The 19,098-nt window shown below is 38.4% G+C and overlaps 2 protein-coding genes across 9 annotated transcripts in view; one reads left to right on the top strand and one right to left on the bottom strand.

Annotated features, from left to right (window-relative positions):
• The window catches only part of ACTA2 (actin alpha 2, smooth muscle), a 276,535-nt gene that overhangs the window by 189,511 nt on the left and 67,926 nt on the right, over positions 1 to 19,098 (top strand). The gene's annotated exons all lie outside the window — the stretch shown is intronic.
• Positions 6,964 to 19,098, bottom strand: part of FAS (Fas cell surface death receptor) — a 136,384-nt gene continuing 124,249 nt past the window's right edge. For 4 of the 7 annotated variants that reach the window (XM_055274277.2, XM_055274279.2, XM_055274278.2 and 1 more), the window contains 7 exons: positions 16,186 to 16,323; positions 15,025 to 15,133; positions 13,422 to 13,483; positions 13,207 to 13,269; positions 11,941 to 12,023; positions 10,663 to 10,687; positions 6,964 to 9,910 (listed from right to left, as the gene is read on the bottom strand). In XM_055274277.2, coding sequence (XP_055130252.1) covers positions 9,579 to 9,910; positions 10,663 to 10,687; positions 11,941 to 12,023; positions 13,207 to 13,269; positions 13,422 to 13,483; positions 15,025 to 15,133; positions 16,186 to 16,323 — 812 coding nt within the window. In that variant the 3' untranslated portion in view covers positions 6,964 to 9,578. The remainder of the gene's footprint in view (positions 9,911 to 10,662; positions 10,688 to 11,940; positions 12,024 to 13,206; positions 13,270 to 13,421; positions 13,484 to 15,024; positions 15,134 to 16,185; positions 16,324 to 19,098) is intronic. The other 3 variants (XM_055274280.2, XM_063637124.1, XM_055274281.2) reach the window with 2 other exon arrangements.

The following is a 19,098-nucleotide window of genomic DNA, read 5'->3' on the forward strand; positions in this document are numbered from 1 at the left end:
CATGGTAGGAGGCAAGAGGGTATGTGCAGGGGAGCTCCCCTTTATAAAACCATCAGATCTCATGAGACGTATTCACTATCATAAGAACAACATGGTAAAGACCCATCCCCATGATTCAATTACCTCCCATCACGTCCTTCCCATGACACATGGGAATTATGGGAGCTACAATTCAAGATGAGATTTGGGTAGGGACAGAGCCAAACCATAACAATTATATTTAAAAGGAATATTAAAAAGAAATTATTTTTATTTATTAACATGGAAGAGCAACCATAACCCATTATTGAGTAAAAAGCATGTTATAAGCATGTATGGTGTGATCACCTTTCTTTAACTTTGTGTGTGTGTGGATATCTAAAAATTCACAAGAGTTGCCTTTGAACAGTGAGATTAGGATTAATTTGCACTTCTTTTTTTTTAAACAGATCTTGCTCTGTTGCCCAGGCTGGAGTACAGTAGCATGATCTTGGCTCACTGCAACCTCCACCTCCCAAATTCAAGTGATTCTCCTGCCTTGGCCTCCTGAGTAGCTGGGATTACAGGCACGTGCCACCACGCCCAGATAATTTTTGTATTTTTAGTAGAGATGGGGTTTCACCATGTTGCCAGGCTGGTCTTGAACTCCTGACTTCAGGTGATTCACCCTCCTCGGCCTCCCAAAGTGCTGGGATTACAGGCATGAGCCACCACGCCTGGCCTTTTGCACTTTCTTTTTAAAACTGTTTTGTGTTGCTTGAATTTTCTAGATGACTATGTACTGGCTTCATAATCAGGAGGAAAAACATTGATATACTTGCTGGGTTGTACTGCAGATTTAGAAACACACAGCACCAGAAGTCGTTTGCATATTATGTTGTCTCAAGGATGAGTTAGATATCATTTTGCTCATTAATTTGTATGATCATTTGTACAGCAAATTTTTCTTGGATGCCTAGACCTGTAAAATTAGTCAAACATAATCCTTACTCTCTTCCACTGCCTTTAGGATAATAAGCTCTATATATAATAAATTAGGATGAGAGTGATAATGATAATAATGTCTACCATTTTTGAGTAAGCCAGACACTGTTCTAGGTGCTTTTCAGAATTGTCTTTAATCCATACCACAAAAAATGAGGGAGGCATTGTTGGCCCTAATAAACAGATGTGGCCTACAGTGTCTTTAGCCTGAGACACCAGAGAAGGTTTCATAAAGAGGTGGCCTCCAACTAAGACTTGAAAGAGGGGTGGCATTTGACCTTCATGGATGGGAAGAAGGGAATTCCAGGTCAAAAGCTAAGAAAACGTATAGAAGAGAGGCATTCATGAGGTCAAGTTATGAACCATTTAGTTTGTTAGAACTGTAGGGAAGGCTTCCAAAAGAGGCAAGGTTATTGGGGGTAGATTGAGGAGGAGAAAGCTTTGAGTTCCAGATTTAGGAAACAAATCTGGAATCCTTGCAATCAGAGGTTAAGCTGTGCTCTTTAGACAGAGCGGTTTGGATGGCTGGTGGGAGGGTGCCACCCTGGAAGAGAAAGTCCATTTTGTTGCACTCACTTCAGTGTCTTTTGTTTAGGTGACTAGGGCACATTGCTCCCACTGATGGCCCTTTCCCAAATTCCTTGCTGCAGCAGTATCCACAAGAATGGAAGGAAAGCACACAATGAAGGGAAACTTTTACCTGTGGCTATTTCATTTGTCATGACCTTTGAATGAGCCTTCTTGGTCACTTCCCTGCATTTTACTGCAGACTTGTGCTTTTTATTTATAAAGCAGATAGCCAGAAGAATCCTGCAGCTGGGGAAGTCAAGCCCAAAGCTCTGTGTGAAATCTGATGTGTATTTGAACATCGTTAACTCTTTGTGTGTTCTCCTCAATCTGCCAACTCTAGCATCAATGTCATACTATTCCTGTACTGGTGCTGGGCTGGGCCTGTGGAGCCCTGGGCATTACTGTAATTATAGGAAAGCTATATTTAGCACTTATCACCTGCCAGATACCATTCCATGTGCTCTAAGTGGAGTATCTCATTTAATCCTCAGAGCAGCACTACATGGCAGATACTATCATTTTCCCTCTTCTAGAAGTGAGAAAACTAAGGCGCAGAGGAGGTAAATAAGTTGCCCAAGGTGACAAGGTCCCAAATCTAGGAATGGCAGGGATTCAAATGCATAGTCTTCAGAGCCTACACTCCTACCCACTTCTTTATGCCTCCTTTTCTGCCTTCAAGGACCTTACGGTGTATATGGGATACAAGATCTATACATGCAGACCACAGGTCAAATAACATAGGAGTGCCTGATGGAACGAGGACAAGCACAGAAGACCTCAGAGAGGACTCAAAGCTTTCAGAGAGCTGGTTACAGCCTACAGCCTCCTGTGGGAACTAGTGATTTCCCTGGGCCTGTGAAGAGGGGTGGAATTTGGGTAGATTTTTTTGAGAGAGAGGAGAGCACAAGGTGCAGACAGTGAAGAGCAAGATTTGGACTGGGAGTAATAGATCAGAAACAAGAATGGGGGAAGCATGGAAGGAGCAGCTGGATACAGCTGGAATGACACAGGGATGGTGGCAGGGAAACTCAAAGGAGCTTGGATACATGTGATAAATTAATGATACAATGTTTAAAAAGAAAAAGTTCAGCTTCCCTAGCACTCGCTATGACTTTTCCATCAAATGCCAATTACACAGAACACAAATGACTACTGCATACATATGTTTCTTCATTAACTGATTCATTCAAGAAATGTTGACTGAACACCTACTCTGTGCTAATCATGATTTCTGCCCTCAGATGGCTTATGGCCTAGCAAAGGGGAGATAATTAAACATCTACAGAAGACAATTATATGTGAGCGCATATCAGAGGTGTATGGTTTAGATGGCATAAGGGTAAGAATTCCACAGGAGTGGCCTTTGGACACCCGCAAGAGTGGAACTCCCCTTATACCAAAGCAAGATGGTGGTTTGGACAATATGCATGTGTTATGGAGGAGAGGGGAGAAGGGAGGAAAGGAAAGGAAGATTGAATGTCTGGATAAATCTGCACTATATTTTGACACAGGGATGAGAGACCAGTGTTTTCCCAAGCTTTGTAAAATAGCTCTTTCAACTTTCTTTATTGATTTTTCTTTGCTTTCATCCATGGGCAAGAGATTTAAGCAATAGACGCCAATCTATACTGAAAATTAATGTCACCAATTAAGGTGTTCTTAATAAACAAAATTCACCATGCCCATTACCTTTTTCATGCAGAATGAGTTATCCCATGAGACACCCTAGTCCTTCTATACTTAGACATCTCAGCAGCCTGCTCTTTGCCATAGACACTATTGGACCCTGAATCATCAAGAGATCACCTGCTAACAAATGTGACACATGGCCTCCTCCATCTCTCTGCTTAAAGGTGTCTGTCTTCAGGATACCAAAGCTGGAGGGAAGAAGACAGGCCAGAAGTATTAGGTAGTTAATGCCCTAGAAAGGCCCCTCAACCAATGAAAGACTGGAGTTGGTGTCAAGACTCAGCTTCCCTGTGCCTTATTGGTACAATGTGGAGGTTTGTCCTACATAGCCTTTCAGAGGGACCCCAGTAGAATTGGGCCCCACTTGTCTATAGCAATAGCATGGTTATCAGGGCCCGCACTATGGGCTTTTCTTCATTCCCTGTCTTACTTTACAACATCATCACCATGTTTCCTGGAATCACCTCTTAAATGAACCACCTGTATCCAAACCTTGCCTCAAGGCTTCTTTCAAAGAAATCCAATCAAAAACATTCCCCAGCAGCCATGACTTGGCCTAGACTCAGTTGAGAGTCATTTAAAAGGTGTAAAGATTCTTGAAGATCTCTTTACTTCATAAAAAAGTCCATGTGTCTCTTTTGGGGGTTCTGAAACAGAGTAAGGCGAATAACAACCACCTTCCTTTTGCCCTAGGATCTAGATTTTCTCTATAAGTGCTTACTCAACTTGTGAGGGACATGGAGAATATGTGTAGTTGACGTTGTTTGTTCTTTTCTACAGAGGAAACTATCCAGCATCCATTTCACCCTTTTGTTTTTCTAGTAGTATTTCCATTTTGATCTACTTTTTCCCATAACTCATAAAGCTTAGGAGAAACGGATCCTGTCCACAGCTCCAGAGGTGGCTCCTGAGTTGCCTAAGTCAATCAGTATATGGCAGACCACACGGGTAGGCAGATGACTAAATTTGGCTCAATCATACTAAAAGGCCAGGTATATGATCCATATCTGAGGGGAGAATTTTTTCCTGTTTCTCCCTCTTTTTCTTTGCTATTGGATATGGGTAAGGAATCATGCTGTTGATTCACTGATAAAGCCATTGGATGACCATGCAAAAACAAACAACTCTAGTCAAATGCCAATGTTGAAGCTACAGATTGGAAAACTAGAAAAGAATCCTGTGTCCCTGATAATATCACTGAGACACTGAATCAGCCACCAACACTGACTTCTGCCCAGTAGCCAGTAACTGTCTTTGTGGGGGTCGGGGGAGATTCCTGATCTGTAGCCTTTGACAATTTCTATAGTGTAAATACTCCCAGTATGACAATGTCAAGCTATCAATGATTTAACAACTGGCTTTCAAAATTCCTAAGAATTTAATAATTAGCTTTTGTGAGCTGGTACAAGTAGGCTTCAGTGAGCCACACCTTTGGACTGCCTGTCATATGAGGTAATACATTTTTTCTATAGTTTAAGCCAGCTTGAGTACCTAAACACGTCCTGACACTCCTACCCAGAACCCTCTATCATCCTCTTAACAGAAGTCCTCCTGCCTCCCCACTCCCAATCTTTTGACACTCAGGGGAAGCTGATCCTATGCCAGCCTCCAAGAATGGGGCCTGTGGATTAAGCCAATCGACATATCCAATTCCCCACTCATAAGTCATTAATTCAGAGCTCGTTTATGATCTAAACAGTTGAATAAGAATGGCTCTCAGAAGCAAGGACCAGCAGGAGCAACAGTCAGGGGAGGTGCTTGGAGGGCTAGGGGCATAAGTGTCATTTCTTCTGGACTGTGATATTTAGATAGGTCGAGAATGGTTGCAGGCACTTTGTCACTATCAGTCTGGCAAGCAAATATATGAAGAGATGGACAAGAAGTAGGTAAATGAAGAGGGTAGATTCAAGAAAATAACAAGGAATCTTGACTGGAGACACTGGTTTAGGTTAGTCAAACCCACCCCGTATCTGAGCATCTAGTAAGATATGTCAGTAAGTTTCCATTTTGCTTGAGCATCTGAGGTTTTTTATTGTTGTTGTTACCATCTATCAAGGTACAGAGCTAAACACTGTGGTAGATACTTCATATACACTTTAATCTTCACAAAAAAATAAGGAAATTAAGACTCGAAGAGATTAAGCCATTTGTTTCTACCTTTATGAGGAAAATAAATATTTGATCCCAGATCTGTATGACTCTCAATTCACCACTATCATAAGATGCAGATCTGTGTGGGAAACCCCACAGTCTCTTTTCTTTTCTCTTGAGTCCTATATTAGTCTGTTCTTGCATTGGTATAAAGAAATAACTGAGACTGGGTAATTTTTTGTTTGTTTGTTTGTTTGTTTGTTTTTTGAGATGGAGTCTCACTCTGTCGCCCAGGCTGGAGTGTAAAGGCACAATCTTGGATCACTTCAACCTTTGCCTCCTGGGTTCATGCAGTTCTCCTGCCTCAGCCTCTCTAATAGCTGGGATTACAGGTGCCTGCCACCACACCCAGCTAATTTTTTGTATTTTTAGTAGAGATGGGGTTTCAATGTGTTGGCCAGGCTGGTCTCAAACACCTGACCTTGTGATCTGCCTGCCTTGGCCTCCCAAAGTGCTGGAATTACAGGCATGAGTCACTGCACCCAGCTGAGGCTGGGTAATTTATAAATAAAAGATGTTTAATTGGTTCCTGGTTCTGGAAGCTATACAGGAAATATAGCTTCTTCTGCTTCTGGGAAGGCCTCAGGAAACTTACAAATATGATCAGAGGTGAAGGGAAAGCATGCATGTCTTACATGACCAGGGAAGGAGCAAGGGTCAGGGGAGGTGCTACACACTTCTCTTTTTCTTTTGGAGATGGAGTCTCACTCTGTTGCCCAGGCAGGAGTGCAACGGCACCAGAAGGAAGAAACTCCGAACACATCTGAACATCAGAAGGAACAAACTCCGGACACGCCACCTTTAAGAACTGTAGCATACACCGTGAGGGTCCGCGGCTTCATTCTTGAAGTCAGTGAGACCAAGAACCCACCAATTCCGGACACACTAGGGCTCAGCGAGGGCAGAAGGAGGAAGGGACGGATCCAGGCACTGATCCCTTCTGCCTGCTCTGTGGGCACCTCTGCTGTACTAATAAATTCTGTCTGCACTGCAAAAAAAAAAAAAAAAAAAAAAAAAAAGAAAAGAGAAAGAAGAAAGAAAAGAAAAAAAAAGCAGGAATGAAACATATACAAGTAAAAATGTAAAAGGAACAATAAGAAACATTGAAGAATGAAAAATATAGAAAACAAAATACATACCTCAGTGGATAGACTATTCTAGCCAGGCTTAGTAAAAACTAAGAGTTAATTTAAAAAGAGTAAAGAGAAATTTCCTAAAATGCAACATATGGAGACAATTATTGTTTTAAAAAAAATTAGGAGGCCTAGAAAATAACTCAAGAAGCTTCAATAGATAATAATAACAGTTTCAGAAGAAGAGAATGAGAATGGTAAAGAAACACTATTTAAAGAGAAAATAGCAGGGATTGTTCCAGAAATGATGAAAGCCCTGTCTTTCTAATTAAATTAAATCTTATTAAATAGATTAAGTAAAAATAAATACACGTTGAAAGTCATTGTTGTGAAACTGCAGAACACATAGGAAAGTGGTAGGGGAAGCTTTAAAAATTACCAGAGGAAAATAATTAAAGATTACCTACAAAGGAATGATATTTACACCAAGAGCAGATATAATCAACAGCAACAGATGTTAAGAAAACATGGTTTATTATTTTTAAAGTGCTGAGGAAAATTACAAATGGCCTGGTATAGAATTCTAAACCCAAACAAATTACCATTCAGGAGTGAGCATAGAAAAAATTCTAAATTTCATTGATGATATGCCTTATTCAGATAGTTGTACAGAAACTGATGATTCAATATCTAAAAAGTGTCTGATCTAATCAGAGGTCAGAAGACCCTGTGGGCATGCCAATAAAGAAGACCAAGATGTTTGAACATGCAATGCTTTCAATGTGATCTGTGAGCTCCTTCTGCAAATAGCCTTTTTTCTGCAGATCATGAGTGACCTTTGGGTGATTCTCCTACCCAGTATGCCCACCACAAAGAGAACCAGGTTCACCAGAATGAGGATGATTCTGGACCATGGGGTCACCTCAACTCGGGAACATGGCTGTGCTCGTTGACTTGGGAGAAGTCATGCTTGGGGCCACTGGGTGAAGCCATGAGGAAAAAAGCCACAACACCAAGTACAAAGACTTCTCCACTGCCCTCCTCCCAAAGGAACTCAAAGTTCTTGCTTTGAGTTCACCAAAGTGGAATAGGGTGTTCTCTAGCTTAATCTTGCCTTGCAAAGTAGAACTTGCACTTCTGGCCATGAAGAATAACTAGTACCTGACTTGCCCTCCTTCTGTCTAGAAATAGAAAACTGGAGAGCAGAAAGCACAGACTGTGATCGCTCAGAGAAGAGAAATTAATGAGCGAACCCTATGATCACTCAGACTTTCTGCCTAAAGACACTTTCCAGACCATAACACAGGAGGGAACCCTAAGCAAAGCACAACTATCTCACCGACATGCTTACATGTTGAAATGCTAATACTTTGGGAGTCATGGGTTAAATAGAATATATTACTAGCATTAAATTGCAGAAAAGAAAGAGGTCCTACTGGCCAGCATGTAGCTAGAATGGATAATATGCAGGAAAGAATATTTCAAAATCCTCATTTGGCTTTCTTAATAATAAAACCTACCCCTTGAAATGTATACTTTCTTATCCACATTCCAGTATCTGGAATATGATGCTGTTTGACAAATAATCATGTGCTGTTTGGAAGAGGTCTTCTTGGCAGTAGCAACCTATGGAAATAATTATTTAACTACTAAAAGGGTTAAGGTTAAAAAGGAAGTACCTTCTAAGGGACCCAAGAAGCATTAAAGATTCATAAACAAGTTATGTTTAGCAGCAGTTAGAGAAAAGGAACACAAAACCAAAAAGCAAGCCCCTACCAAAAAAGAGAAAACCAGAAATACCAAAAACGTTATTATAATTAAGTATTTTTACCTATATTTTATAATTCCAAACACAAGGGGCAAAAAAATCCTCCATAAATGGAAGTTCTTTAGGTGGTTCCAGGTATCTGCTTCAGTTTATAACTATCTTCACAGTTTACATTTATAGAAATATAAATATTATTTCTTAAAATTCACATTTAATACAAACTTTCAAAGATATTTAAATGTAGGATAGCAGTAAGGAGAAGGCTTTTAAATCTAAGAAACTTCAGGGCATGACAAGAGCAATTCCTAAATCCAGATGATGATTTTACTATTGCTAGGTATAAGCTGCCATTTGTAGCAGGTTTTACGTGGGACATTATTGAACATTTTTGGGGGTGGGGGAAAAATAAGAATCTATTTTATCATCTTTGATTGCAAACGTGGGTTCATGACATGTCACAAAGCTACTTTCTCTGAGAGCAGTTAGTATCTCCAAACCAGGCTAGAGTTTCTAAGGGCAGTCTTGCCTTTTGGTGGACTATTAAGTATTTTTTTGGTGATACTTCCATGTTTGTGGGTGCATTAGGCCATTAAGATGAGCACCAAGGTGAAAATGGAGAGGTGGCAAAGCTCTAGTAATACTCTCCTGCTCAAAATGCTTTTGATACCTGAGAAAGAAGTAGGCAGTTTTGAGCTAGTAAAATGCATACACATATATAATAGTCAAACATTATAATTTAATGTTTTCTATGTGAATTCACAATTGAAATATTGTATAATATGACACCAATAATCTGTGCAAAGGTCTTTGAGGTAGAGCCTTATTTAAATTCTGCATTCAAATGCATATACTTTACATAAATATGATCTTCTCAGAGTTATAAACAAAGTTTAGAAATATGGTAAAATCTCTAGAATTATCAGAGGTAATTTAGAGGCAAAGTGGCCTGTTCAGTAACTGATATTTCAACAAAAGGTCACAGCTTCTTCTATTGATTCATGGAGTGGGGTTAGCCTGTGGATAGACATTTGTACTAACACAACTGATTACATTCATACTACAGAATCACATGTTAGATACCAGAGCATAATCTTAATCTTTCATCCTCTGCATACACTCCTATTTGGGTACTTAGCATGCCACTGCATTTACTCTTGATGATGTTTGTCTTCCCAACTAGATTTTAAACATCCTTGGAGGCAGAATCATGAGATATGAAAAATCTATAAATATGTTGGCTCTTCAGCGCTAATAAGTGATAAAATGTACCCAGTAAAAAACCAAGCAGTATTTACAGCCAGGTATTAAGAATCTTTTCAAACACTAATTGCATATACTCAGAACTGAATTTGTTGTTTTTCACTCTAGACCAAGCTTTGGATTTCATTTCCGAAGTTTGAATTTTCTGAGTCACTAGTAATGTCCTTGAGGATGATAGTCTGAATTTTCTCTGCAAGAGTACAAAGATTGGCTTTTTTGAGACCTTTAATCAATGTGTCATACGCATCTTTCTTTCCATGAAGTTGATGCCAATTACGAAGCAGCTGAACTTTCTGTTCTGCTGTGTCTTGGACATTGTCATTCTTGATCTCATCTATTTTGGCTTCATTGACACCATTCTTTCGAACAAAGCCTTTAACTTGACTTAGTGTCATGACTCCAGCAATAGTGGTGATATATTTACTCAAGTCAACATCTGAAAAATAGAAAATAGTCGGAAAATTTGTTTTTCTAAATGAAATTCCCATTACTGAAAACCATGTTTATTTCTCTTTTTATAGTACTTCGGAATATAGCTAAGTCCTAAAGGTCTATGAAGAGCTGACTGGGGGAAATACAGAAACAAGACAACCTTGAGTTCTAACCCCAAATCCTGCCATATACCCAGTAATTTGTTAAATAAACTGGGCCACAATACATAACATTTCTGTATCTTCTTTTCTCATTTATAAATTAAGAGGATTGGAAAAGATCACCTATAACATCTCTTATGGATCCAATGATCAATGACCCACAAATCTAAAAGTATAAGCAAAGAGCTTATGATCATCTTATCTCTAAATCGCAGATCAAAGAACAACTGAATGGAATCATGTATGTTGTCATAGAGTTGAGTACACTGATAACACCTGAGTCTACAGTGCACTTTCACCTCTAGATCTTTTTAGGCAGGAGTTCTGTAATACATCTAGCTGATTATGAAGGAAAAGTTTCTTAAGCCTCAGACTATTGTGTCCTATTGTTACTTGATTATTTTTAACTAAGAGTATTCATTATAAATTTAAACAAACTGCCTGCTAAACGCTTTATGCTGAGCAGGTAGAATTGTATGAGAAATAACAAGATCCCACAATATGTCACTGAAATTCGTAACATTATTTTACCCTGAAATTGGCCTATTACTCTAAAGGAAGCCATCTCTATGAAATAAAATAATAAAAGCCTTACCAGATAAATTTATTGCCACTGTTTCCTAGAAAGCAAAAAATGGAAGCAGAGAAAGACAAATAAAAATATATCTTTAGAATATTCTAAATGTGAACTTCTAATTTTTCCTTAATTCGGAAAGAAGTACAATCAGTTGCTTGATGTATAAAATTAGAAGCTAGATTAAGTGATTAAGAAGGATACTTTTACCATTCAATTTTTATTCTGAAAGGTTCCAGCCTTGCCAGAAACTAAGCAATATTGTCTTAATTTTTAAAGGCAAGAAACCTAAAGAATTCATAAAATAGGTTGAGGTTATTTTTCATATAGACTTACTAAAATAAATAATAATACTCTAAAATTTTCTTCCTTGTAACTATTCTTACTTTTAATACCAGAAAATGGCTCAAATTGAAATTTTTTTTACCATATTAATTTAAAGAATCCTAACTTCCACTGAGCCCTGGCCCCAAATAAGAAAATAATTCCATTAAGTGCAACTGGTTTCTTTTCTCGGTGTATTTCTTGCTATCTGAAATGTATTGATACCATGTTGGGAAAAGATATGGTGAGACATAAGGTCAACCGGCAGCCAGAGAAAGTTAAGCTGTGCCCTTATGACAAACTTTAAGAGCAATCTCTTTGCTCAGGCTTGGATAATGAACCCATGCCTGGTAAAGGCTGTTTCTCTGCAGGGATAACAACAACACAGAACATGGAGGTTGGCCATGTTCTTTTTTCAGCTCATTTTCAGCACACTCTCAATTCCCTCCTTAGTTGATTCTTACGGCTTTTGTGTACAAGTTTACTTTTAATTTGGGTACCATATCATAATTCATCTGTGAGGCCCCTTTAACCTATGCACACACAAACACAAGCAATGTTTAAAAAAAGAAAGTAACAGGCTGGATGTGATGGCTCACACCTATAATCCCAGCACTTTGGGAGGCTGAGGCAGAAGGATTGCTTGAGGCCAAAAATTTGAGACCAACCTGGGCAACACAGTGAACCCTGTCTCTACAAAAAATAAAAAATAAAAATTAACCTGGCATGGTAGCGCATGCCTGTAGTCCCAGGGTCACAGTTGAGGCAGGAGGATCACTTGAGCCCAGGGCTTTGAGGCTGCAGTGAGCCATGATTGCATCCCTGCACTCCAGCCTGGGCTATGGAGCAAGACTCCATCTCAAACAAAATGAAACAAACAAGAAACAAAAAAGTAAAAGGAAGTAACAAAAAGCCAAATCACTAATTTCTCTATTTTTCTTTTCAAAGAAAGCTGATACCTATTTCAATACCTACAGGATTTAGGGTTGGAGATTCATGAGGACCTTGGTTTTCCTTTCTGTGCTTTCTGCATGTTTTCTGTATTTTCTTTCTCATCACTGAAAGAACAAAGAAATTTTATCAACTCAGGTCTCAGCCTTGTGGAATGCATGTGAGAACATACTTTCACACTAAGAGAAATATAAGAAGGAAAAAGGAGAAATTCATTGAAACTTAAAAGTGGCCAAACATCGCAGGAGACAGCTGATTTTGGAACTTTCGTACCACTAAGTCAAGTGTTCTAGTAAAAGGACATATCTTAATTGGTCATCTAATTACCACAGGCTGGCCTAGCATGGAGATGACTTTTGACTTACCATATGGCAAGCACCACTCTCTGTCCAGCAAAGATGTGCACGGCAAGACTATGGCAGGAGGCAGAAACCGTAGGACAAGCAAGTCAACATCAACTTGCTATGGATGCCCAGAAATGAAATAACACACACAAATAACTCAAGCATACATACCCAATAGGTGTATGCATTAAAGTCAATGTGAGATAGAAGAATCTGTATGTCTCTGAGCACAATTACAGTGTTTAAATATCCCAAATGTATTTTCAGCTAAACAACCGCTAAAGGCAAGGCAAACTTTCTTCTTCAACTGAACTGAAGAAACAGATAATTGTTCTGAGAAGGGAAAATTGGATACTTTTAAGTTATTGAAAGTTGGTGTGACCCTGTAGTTGATGAATGACTTAAAGGGATTTTTCTAGACTAATTATGATTATACCTAATTTTGGCTTTTCTACTGACTCTACTAAGTCACCTTTGTATAACATGTATCCCCATAGTATTATAAGTTAAGAAGGAGAAATAATTAAAAACAAGCAATTAGGCCAAGGAAGAGGAGGCAGAGAAGTACAAGTTTTTAAAGTGTTCCCTGCAATGTGTTTCCTGGGAATGTCTTTGCTTCTTGTGTTCTCTTTTTGCATAGGGAAATCTCAATGAATAGTGAAGAATTACTTCTGATTTCTGCCAATTCTGCTGCTGCAGAGAACCCTTGTTCATAGGAAGGATGAGAATACCACTCATTGCCCCAAAACTGTTGCTCAGAAACTAGCTGAGGAATAATTTCATTTGTTCTTATCAGTCAGCTCTCAAGGCTGCATTCAGGGGCAAGAAATTAACAATATATAAATCTACCAAACTGGTGGCTTTTTATAGGTAAGAATGAGGCAAATCTTTGAGAACTACTTCCCAAGTTATTTCAATCTGCAGTTTGAACAAAGCAAGAACTTACCCCAAACAGTTAGTAGAATTGGGAAAAGAAGAAGACAAAACCACCACAAGTTAGATCTGGATCCTGTAGGTTGGAACATTGGACATTTTATATGAAAATAAGCAATCTTTAAGATTAAATAAAGGACTTTCTAGTAATCAAGAGTGATTGGTTTTTCTTCACATCTTTCCATGGGGATGGGGGAAAGGAGAATATAACCGTAAAAAAATAATTACCTTCCTCTTTGCACTTGGTGTTGCTGGTGAGTGTGCATTCCTTGATGATTCCATGTTCACATCTAGAAAAAAAAATACAGGAGAAATTCAAAAGCCTGGCAGAATAATTCCTTTATCATTTTCAATGGCACTTTATAAATTAGGGGCCATTTTATTCATCTTTGCATCTCTGGCAAACGTATTCCCCCAAATATTTCTAAATTAGTATCTAAAGCTGGCACAAGTTAATATAATTTGGATGGCTGGATGAAAAATATCATAAGGAATGACTGTTTTAAGATTTCAAGAGTTAAAGGAAGATAGGAAAATAGTGACACACAAGTGAGATGAAGTGGATACAAAAATAAACTTAAACCTGGTAATAAACCGAACATGTAAATCCTATAGCTTAAACTAGCTCTTAAAATAAACTGCCAAAAGTAATTTCAAAAAATTCCTATAGACCAAGAAAATGGCCAGGTGATAGCCACGCCCATGATGCAGCTTAGGGAGGGTACTCAGCTGGCCCTTAGAGGCTGCCACTTTTAGCAACTGGTGGTGATCAGGAGACTCAAGAGGTTCATGTGTGATTTCCTTCAGACAGACAAACATTCACAATCAGGTTGTCTGAGTTCATAGCCTCAGCCCATTACCTGACTAGGTGAGCTTGGGAAGTCACACTGTCATGAGCCTATTATCTCATCAATAACATGGAAATAATATTATCTATTTCAAAAGGTTATGATGACAAGAAAATTAAATCAAGATTATGAAATATTTGGAACTACTATTATTGTTATTATTTTACTAAGTCAGCGGCTTCCCCAATGCCTACCTAGCCTGTCATCATAGGGGCACTCTCAGACACTTGGGGCCAGGGGAGAGCCTGGGACAACTGTACATAAAATTTTCCTAGCAAATAAAACATAAGGCATCATGTCCTTATTTCTTAAGCCTATTAGATGAACTCCTAAAAGTGTCCCAAGATGACTTACAAGTCAGGTTCTCTAACTTTGGGTCAAAACCAACCTCTTTAGCCTAAAAGACAAGGCCCTTCATGATTCAGCCCTGACCCCTTCTCAGTCTTTCCTACACTCCAGCCAGGTACTCTGTTTTCCTGAGCTTCCTTTGTCTCCTTGCAGCTGCTGTTTCCCTGCCTATCATGGGCATTCCATCCATGTGCACCTGTTAATGCTCTTTCTTTTCTTTCTTCAAGATTCAAGTCATGAGATACATTCACGTCTTCACCTCTATCTCCTCAGGCAGAGTTGAAAAGTTTTCCTGTATAATTTGTAACATCTGGAACATAAGTCTCTTCTGATGCTATTTTCATGCTGTTGAAACACAATAACCATTGCTTTCCTTGACTGTCTGTGCTTCTGGACTGATACCTTGATGCCAGGCATATGTCTAGCTCATATCTTTAGCTTAAGTGGCCAGCAAAGTGTCACCTACACAGGAAGTGTTCACTAATGTTTAAATGAGCAAACAGTCATCTAGTTGCTTGGAGGCAAAGCAGGACTAGAACCCTAATTCTTAACTCTCAGTCAGTGTTACTTGCCTAGGAAAATGGTAACTCTCATGTTATATCTAGTGTTTTAATCAGAGAAAGACTAAAACTTACTTGGTGCAAGGGTCACAGTGTTCACATACAGCAGAGTTACAAAAAAAGTTTGGTTTACATCTGCACTTGGTATTCTGGGTCCGGGTGCAGTTTATTTCCACTTCTAAGCCTAGAAAATCAGTTTGGAAACTATTAGTTATAGCGGCTAATTATAAGTAGACTATGAAAATGGTGGGCAGGAGCTGCATGGACTTTTGAGATCCACTGCTTATATCAACAGTCACAGCATGACACCAGTAATATAGTCGGTGTTTAAACACAGAACAGGAAACCCCAGGTTGAAATGGCCAGCAATCATTTAGTAGCAACCAAGACAAACCTCACCATTGCCTAGACGTCTCCCCTGTTCCTCTAGTCTCTAGCCTTAACACTCAAAGGGTGATTTGGGGACTCGCAGCATGAGCATCACTTGGGAGCTTGTTAAAAATGTAGAATGTTAGGCTCTACCCCAGACTTACTCAATCAGGCCAATACCAAGGTCCTCACTCAGAGACTCTGATGTAATTGCCCTGAGGTGGGACCTAAACATGAAACATTTTTAGTAGCTCCCTAAGCAATTCTAATGCACTGCCAGGGATGAGAAACATTGCTTTATAGGCTGAATAGGGATGGGAAAAGCTTTATGTCCAGAAGTTTCTTCATGTCAAACAAAACTAGAAACACTTCTGTTATACTTTAATCTGGGTCCTTAGAATACATTGAGATATCCATGAAAATTTAGGTCCCCAAATGGAATTATCAGGACAAACTAAATCCCCAAAGAAAGGGGGAGCATTCCTACCTACCTTATGGATTTCTGTGTCCTTGTATCTGCAGGCTTCTGAGTTTTTTCTGGCCAGGAACAAGCACCATTATATAAGCATAAGTCAAGGCCGGAAAAAAAATAATTTCTGAGCTTTTGATTTGAGCTGATGAACCCTGTTCCTAGGGTTCATATTTAGTCATTCTCCTATATCTGGAAGAATTCCCTAGACTTACTCATAAAGGTCTAGACCAGTAATTAGCTCGGTACCTGGTCCTGCGGTACCCTAGCCACCTGTCCTTCCCTTTCCTGTGTGTCAACATAGCACCACAGTAGGCCCCAATTTCAAATTGTCTTATAAATGGTTCTACATGAAATTCCAAGATTGGCCTCTTTCAATTGCTTTTTAAGACTCTTACCATGTCCTTCATCACACAATCTACATCTTCTGCATTTGGAAGAAAAATGGACTTTGTCTGTGTACTCCTTCCCTTCTTGGCAGGGCACGCAGTCTGGTTCATCCTCATTGACTGTGCAGTCCCTAGCTTTCCTTTCGCCTGCCCAAGGAAAAAACGAGCAAGTGTTTGAACAGGACACAGGCAGTAACAGGGTGGGAAGTATGCAGGGATGACAGACAATAAAACTCTTCTAAAACACAAGGGGAGCGGGGGTAGGCTAATGATATATAAATACAATGGGGGAGAAGATTATTTTAAAAGTCATGTCAAGAGCCAGAAAGTCTCCCAAGACCAAAGCTAAAAGAGTGACAGAAGCCCATAGAAATAGGATGATTAGCAACAGGAGCATACAAAAAAAAAAAAAAATGGAAGGTTAGAATGACAAAGTACACTGCACGAAATGCCTTTGCCAACAACTAACTTCCTTGGAGAAAGGGGAGAGGTTGGTTGGTATATATTCAGAGTGGGGATAGCTGTTACTGGCCACTGAGATTATCAAACTAACTCACATTGCTCTGACTTTTCATTTTACTTTCCAAAGTCCACAAATCCTGATAAGAAACAGTGTAGTAAGGAAAAGAACATTTGAAGTTTTAAAAGCTTTGGTCAAGTCTTGAGCAGCTATAAAATCTTTAACAAAGTGTTGTTTTCTCCAAGCCTAAATTTCATCCTGCATATGATGGAGATAGTAATATTTCTCTTGCATTGCTGTCAGAACTGCACTCGGCCTGCCTAGTAAGCATGACAGTTCTCTTTGTTCTCCCCTTTCTATTACTTTTTCATCAAAAGACAGGGTACGTACTGATGAGTTTTGATAAGCATTAACATCTTTATGCCAAAATTTATTATCTATCAGGCTTGTTATTTTAAAAACAATTTTAAATAATATACACATTTGCATTAATTTACTTTAAAAATAAAGTTTGTCACTGTATTGCTATTAGTAAGCATTATGCAATGTGTTCTCTTAAAAAATTCATTTATCTGATAGGTGTTTATTAAATGTCTATTGAGTCCTAGGAACTTTTTAGAAGTTTGATATTATGTAGGAAATAAGATAAAGCTTTCATCACCAAAGACTTCACCTTCTTGGGATGGAGGCAGACAATACACAAATAAATATACTGATATCAAGTGCTAAAAAAATTCTATGGGGAAAGCTAGATGAAGGTAAGGGAATGGAGAATGAAGAAGAAAATGACAGAAAATATCAAGGGAAGTGTGAGAAAAACATTACTAGTGACTCTAATTGTTAATGGTATAACTAGTTTTAAAAAAAATAAGCAGTTTAATCTGCTCTGCTCACCTATACAGCAAAATTAATTTCTGCTGTTTCCTAGGAACATGAATTCCTTAATAACTTCATATATTCTTTTTGATAAAACAAAATATTTACTACATGAGCAAATTATGACATGTAAACATATATGCTATTTTAGTAAGTAAAGATAATAGTCTGTCAATAGTAAAAAACAAACAAACTGGAGATTCCCAGAACAAAATTCAAAAATAGTGCATAGAGCTATATAACATTGTGGCAATATTTAAAGAAAACAGAACCCAAGTCCAAGTATAATTTTATTTTTTGCTAGTGGTATTATACTGGCCTCTGAATGAATTGGTCTCTTTAATGAATTGTCTTGCAGAATGTGCCTAGCACAACTTCCTTGGTATAATGGAGATACAGTAAACCACAGGTTCTTTCGTTCCTCCAAAGTATGAAAACAGAATTTATTAAAATAAGAAAATAAGTAGTTGTTTTATTGAAAATCAGATTTTAAAATACTTTTTTTTAGTATAATGGTACATATGCTTATTATAGAAATGTTGGAAAAGGCAGGAAAGTATAATAAGAACTTATGTATCAGGCCGGGCACAGTGGGTCATGTCTGTAATCCCAGTAGGTTGGGAGGCCAAGGCAGGCAGATCACCTGAGGTCAGGAGTTTGAGACCAGACTGACCAACACGGTGAAACCCCGCCTCTATTAAAAATACGAAAAATTAGCCTGGTGTTGTGGTGTGCTCCTGTAGTCCCAGCTACTTGGGAGGCTGAGGCTGCAGAATTGCTTGAACCCAGAAGGCAGAGGTTGCGGTGAGCTGAGATCATGCCACTGCACTTCAGCCTGGACTACAGAGTGAGGCTCCATCTCAAAAAAACAGACAAACAAAAAACTATATATCAACAATCTTGAAATATTGCCGTTATTTTGTTGCATTCGTATGCATATAATACATACATACATGTATATGCATGAGCATATATATAACAGGTGTGTGTGTGTATCTATATATATATATGTACAATGTGTATATATGAAATATGTGTGCAGTATACCATACAATCCTTCTTATTGAATATGATGATGTGGGGAGGACTTCTTTGGTCATTTAATCAAAAATGTCAATTTACATAGGAAATCACTTAAAAATACTGTAAATATTTTGTTTTAATTTATAAAATATAACTATATAGTCATTTGACAATCTTGTGATATAGAAGTTATTATAACCCCAGGTTCTTTCTTACGTAAGTCACATCCATAATGCATCACCTATAATTTCCTGTTTGTCTATTTTTCTCTTCCTTTCTTCATTTCTTTCTTTTTTTCTCCTCCCTCCCTCCCTCCCTCCCTTCCTTTTTGATGAAATGAAAACATAAACATACCAATAATCTGTATGAATGGCTTTAGAGATTTTTGTGATTTTTCCTACTACTTAACTTTTATTTTTCCCTCACAAAATTCATCAACAACATTTTAGCAGCTCATCTTTACTGAATTATCCAAAGCACTCAACCTAGTTTTCATAGAAATAAAATCTGTCTTTTCTCTGTATTTGTATTTCATTAATTTATGCAATATTCAATCAAATTAC

Source organism: Symphalangus syndactylus, chromosome 4 (assembly GCF_028878055.3).
Source record: "Symphalangus syndactylus isolate Jambi chromosome 4, NHGRI_mSymSyn1-v2.1_pri, whole genome shotgun sequence".
Lineage (NCBI taxonomy): Eukaryota > Metazoa > Chordata > Mammalia > Primates > Hylobatidae > Symphalangus > Symphalangus syndactylus.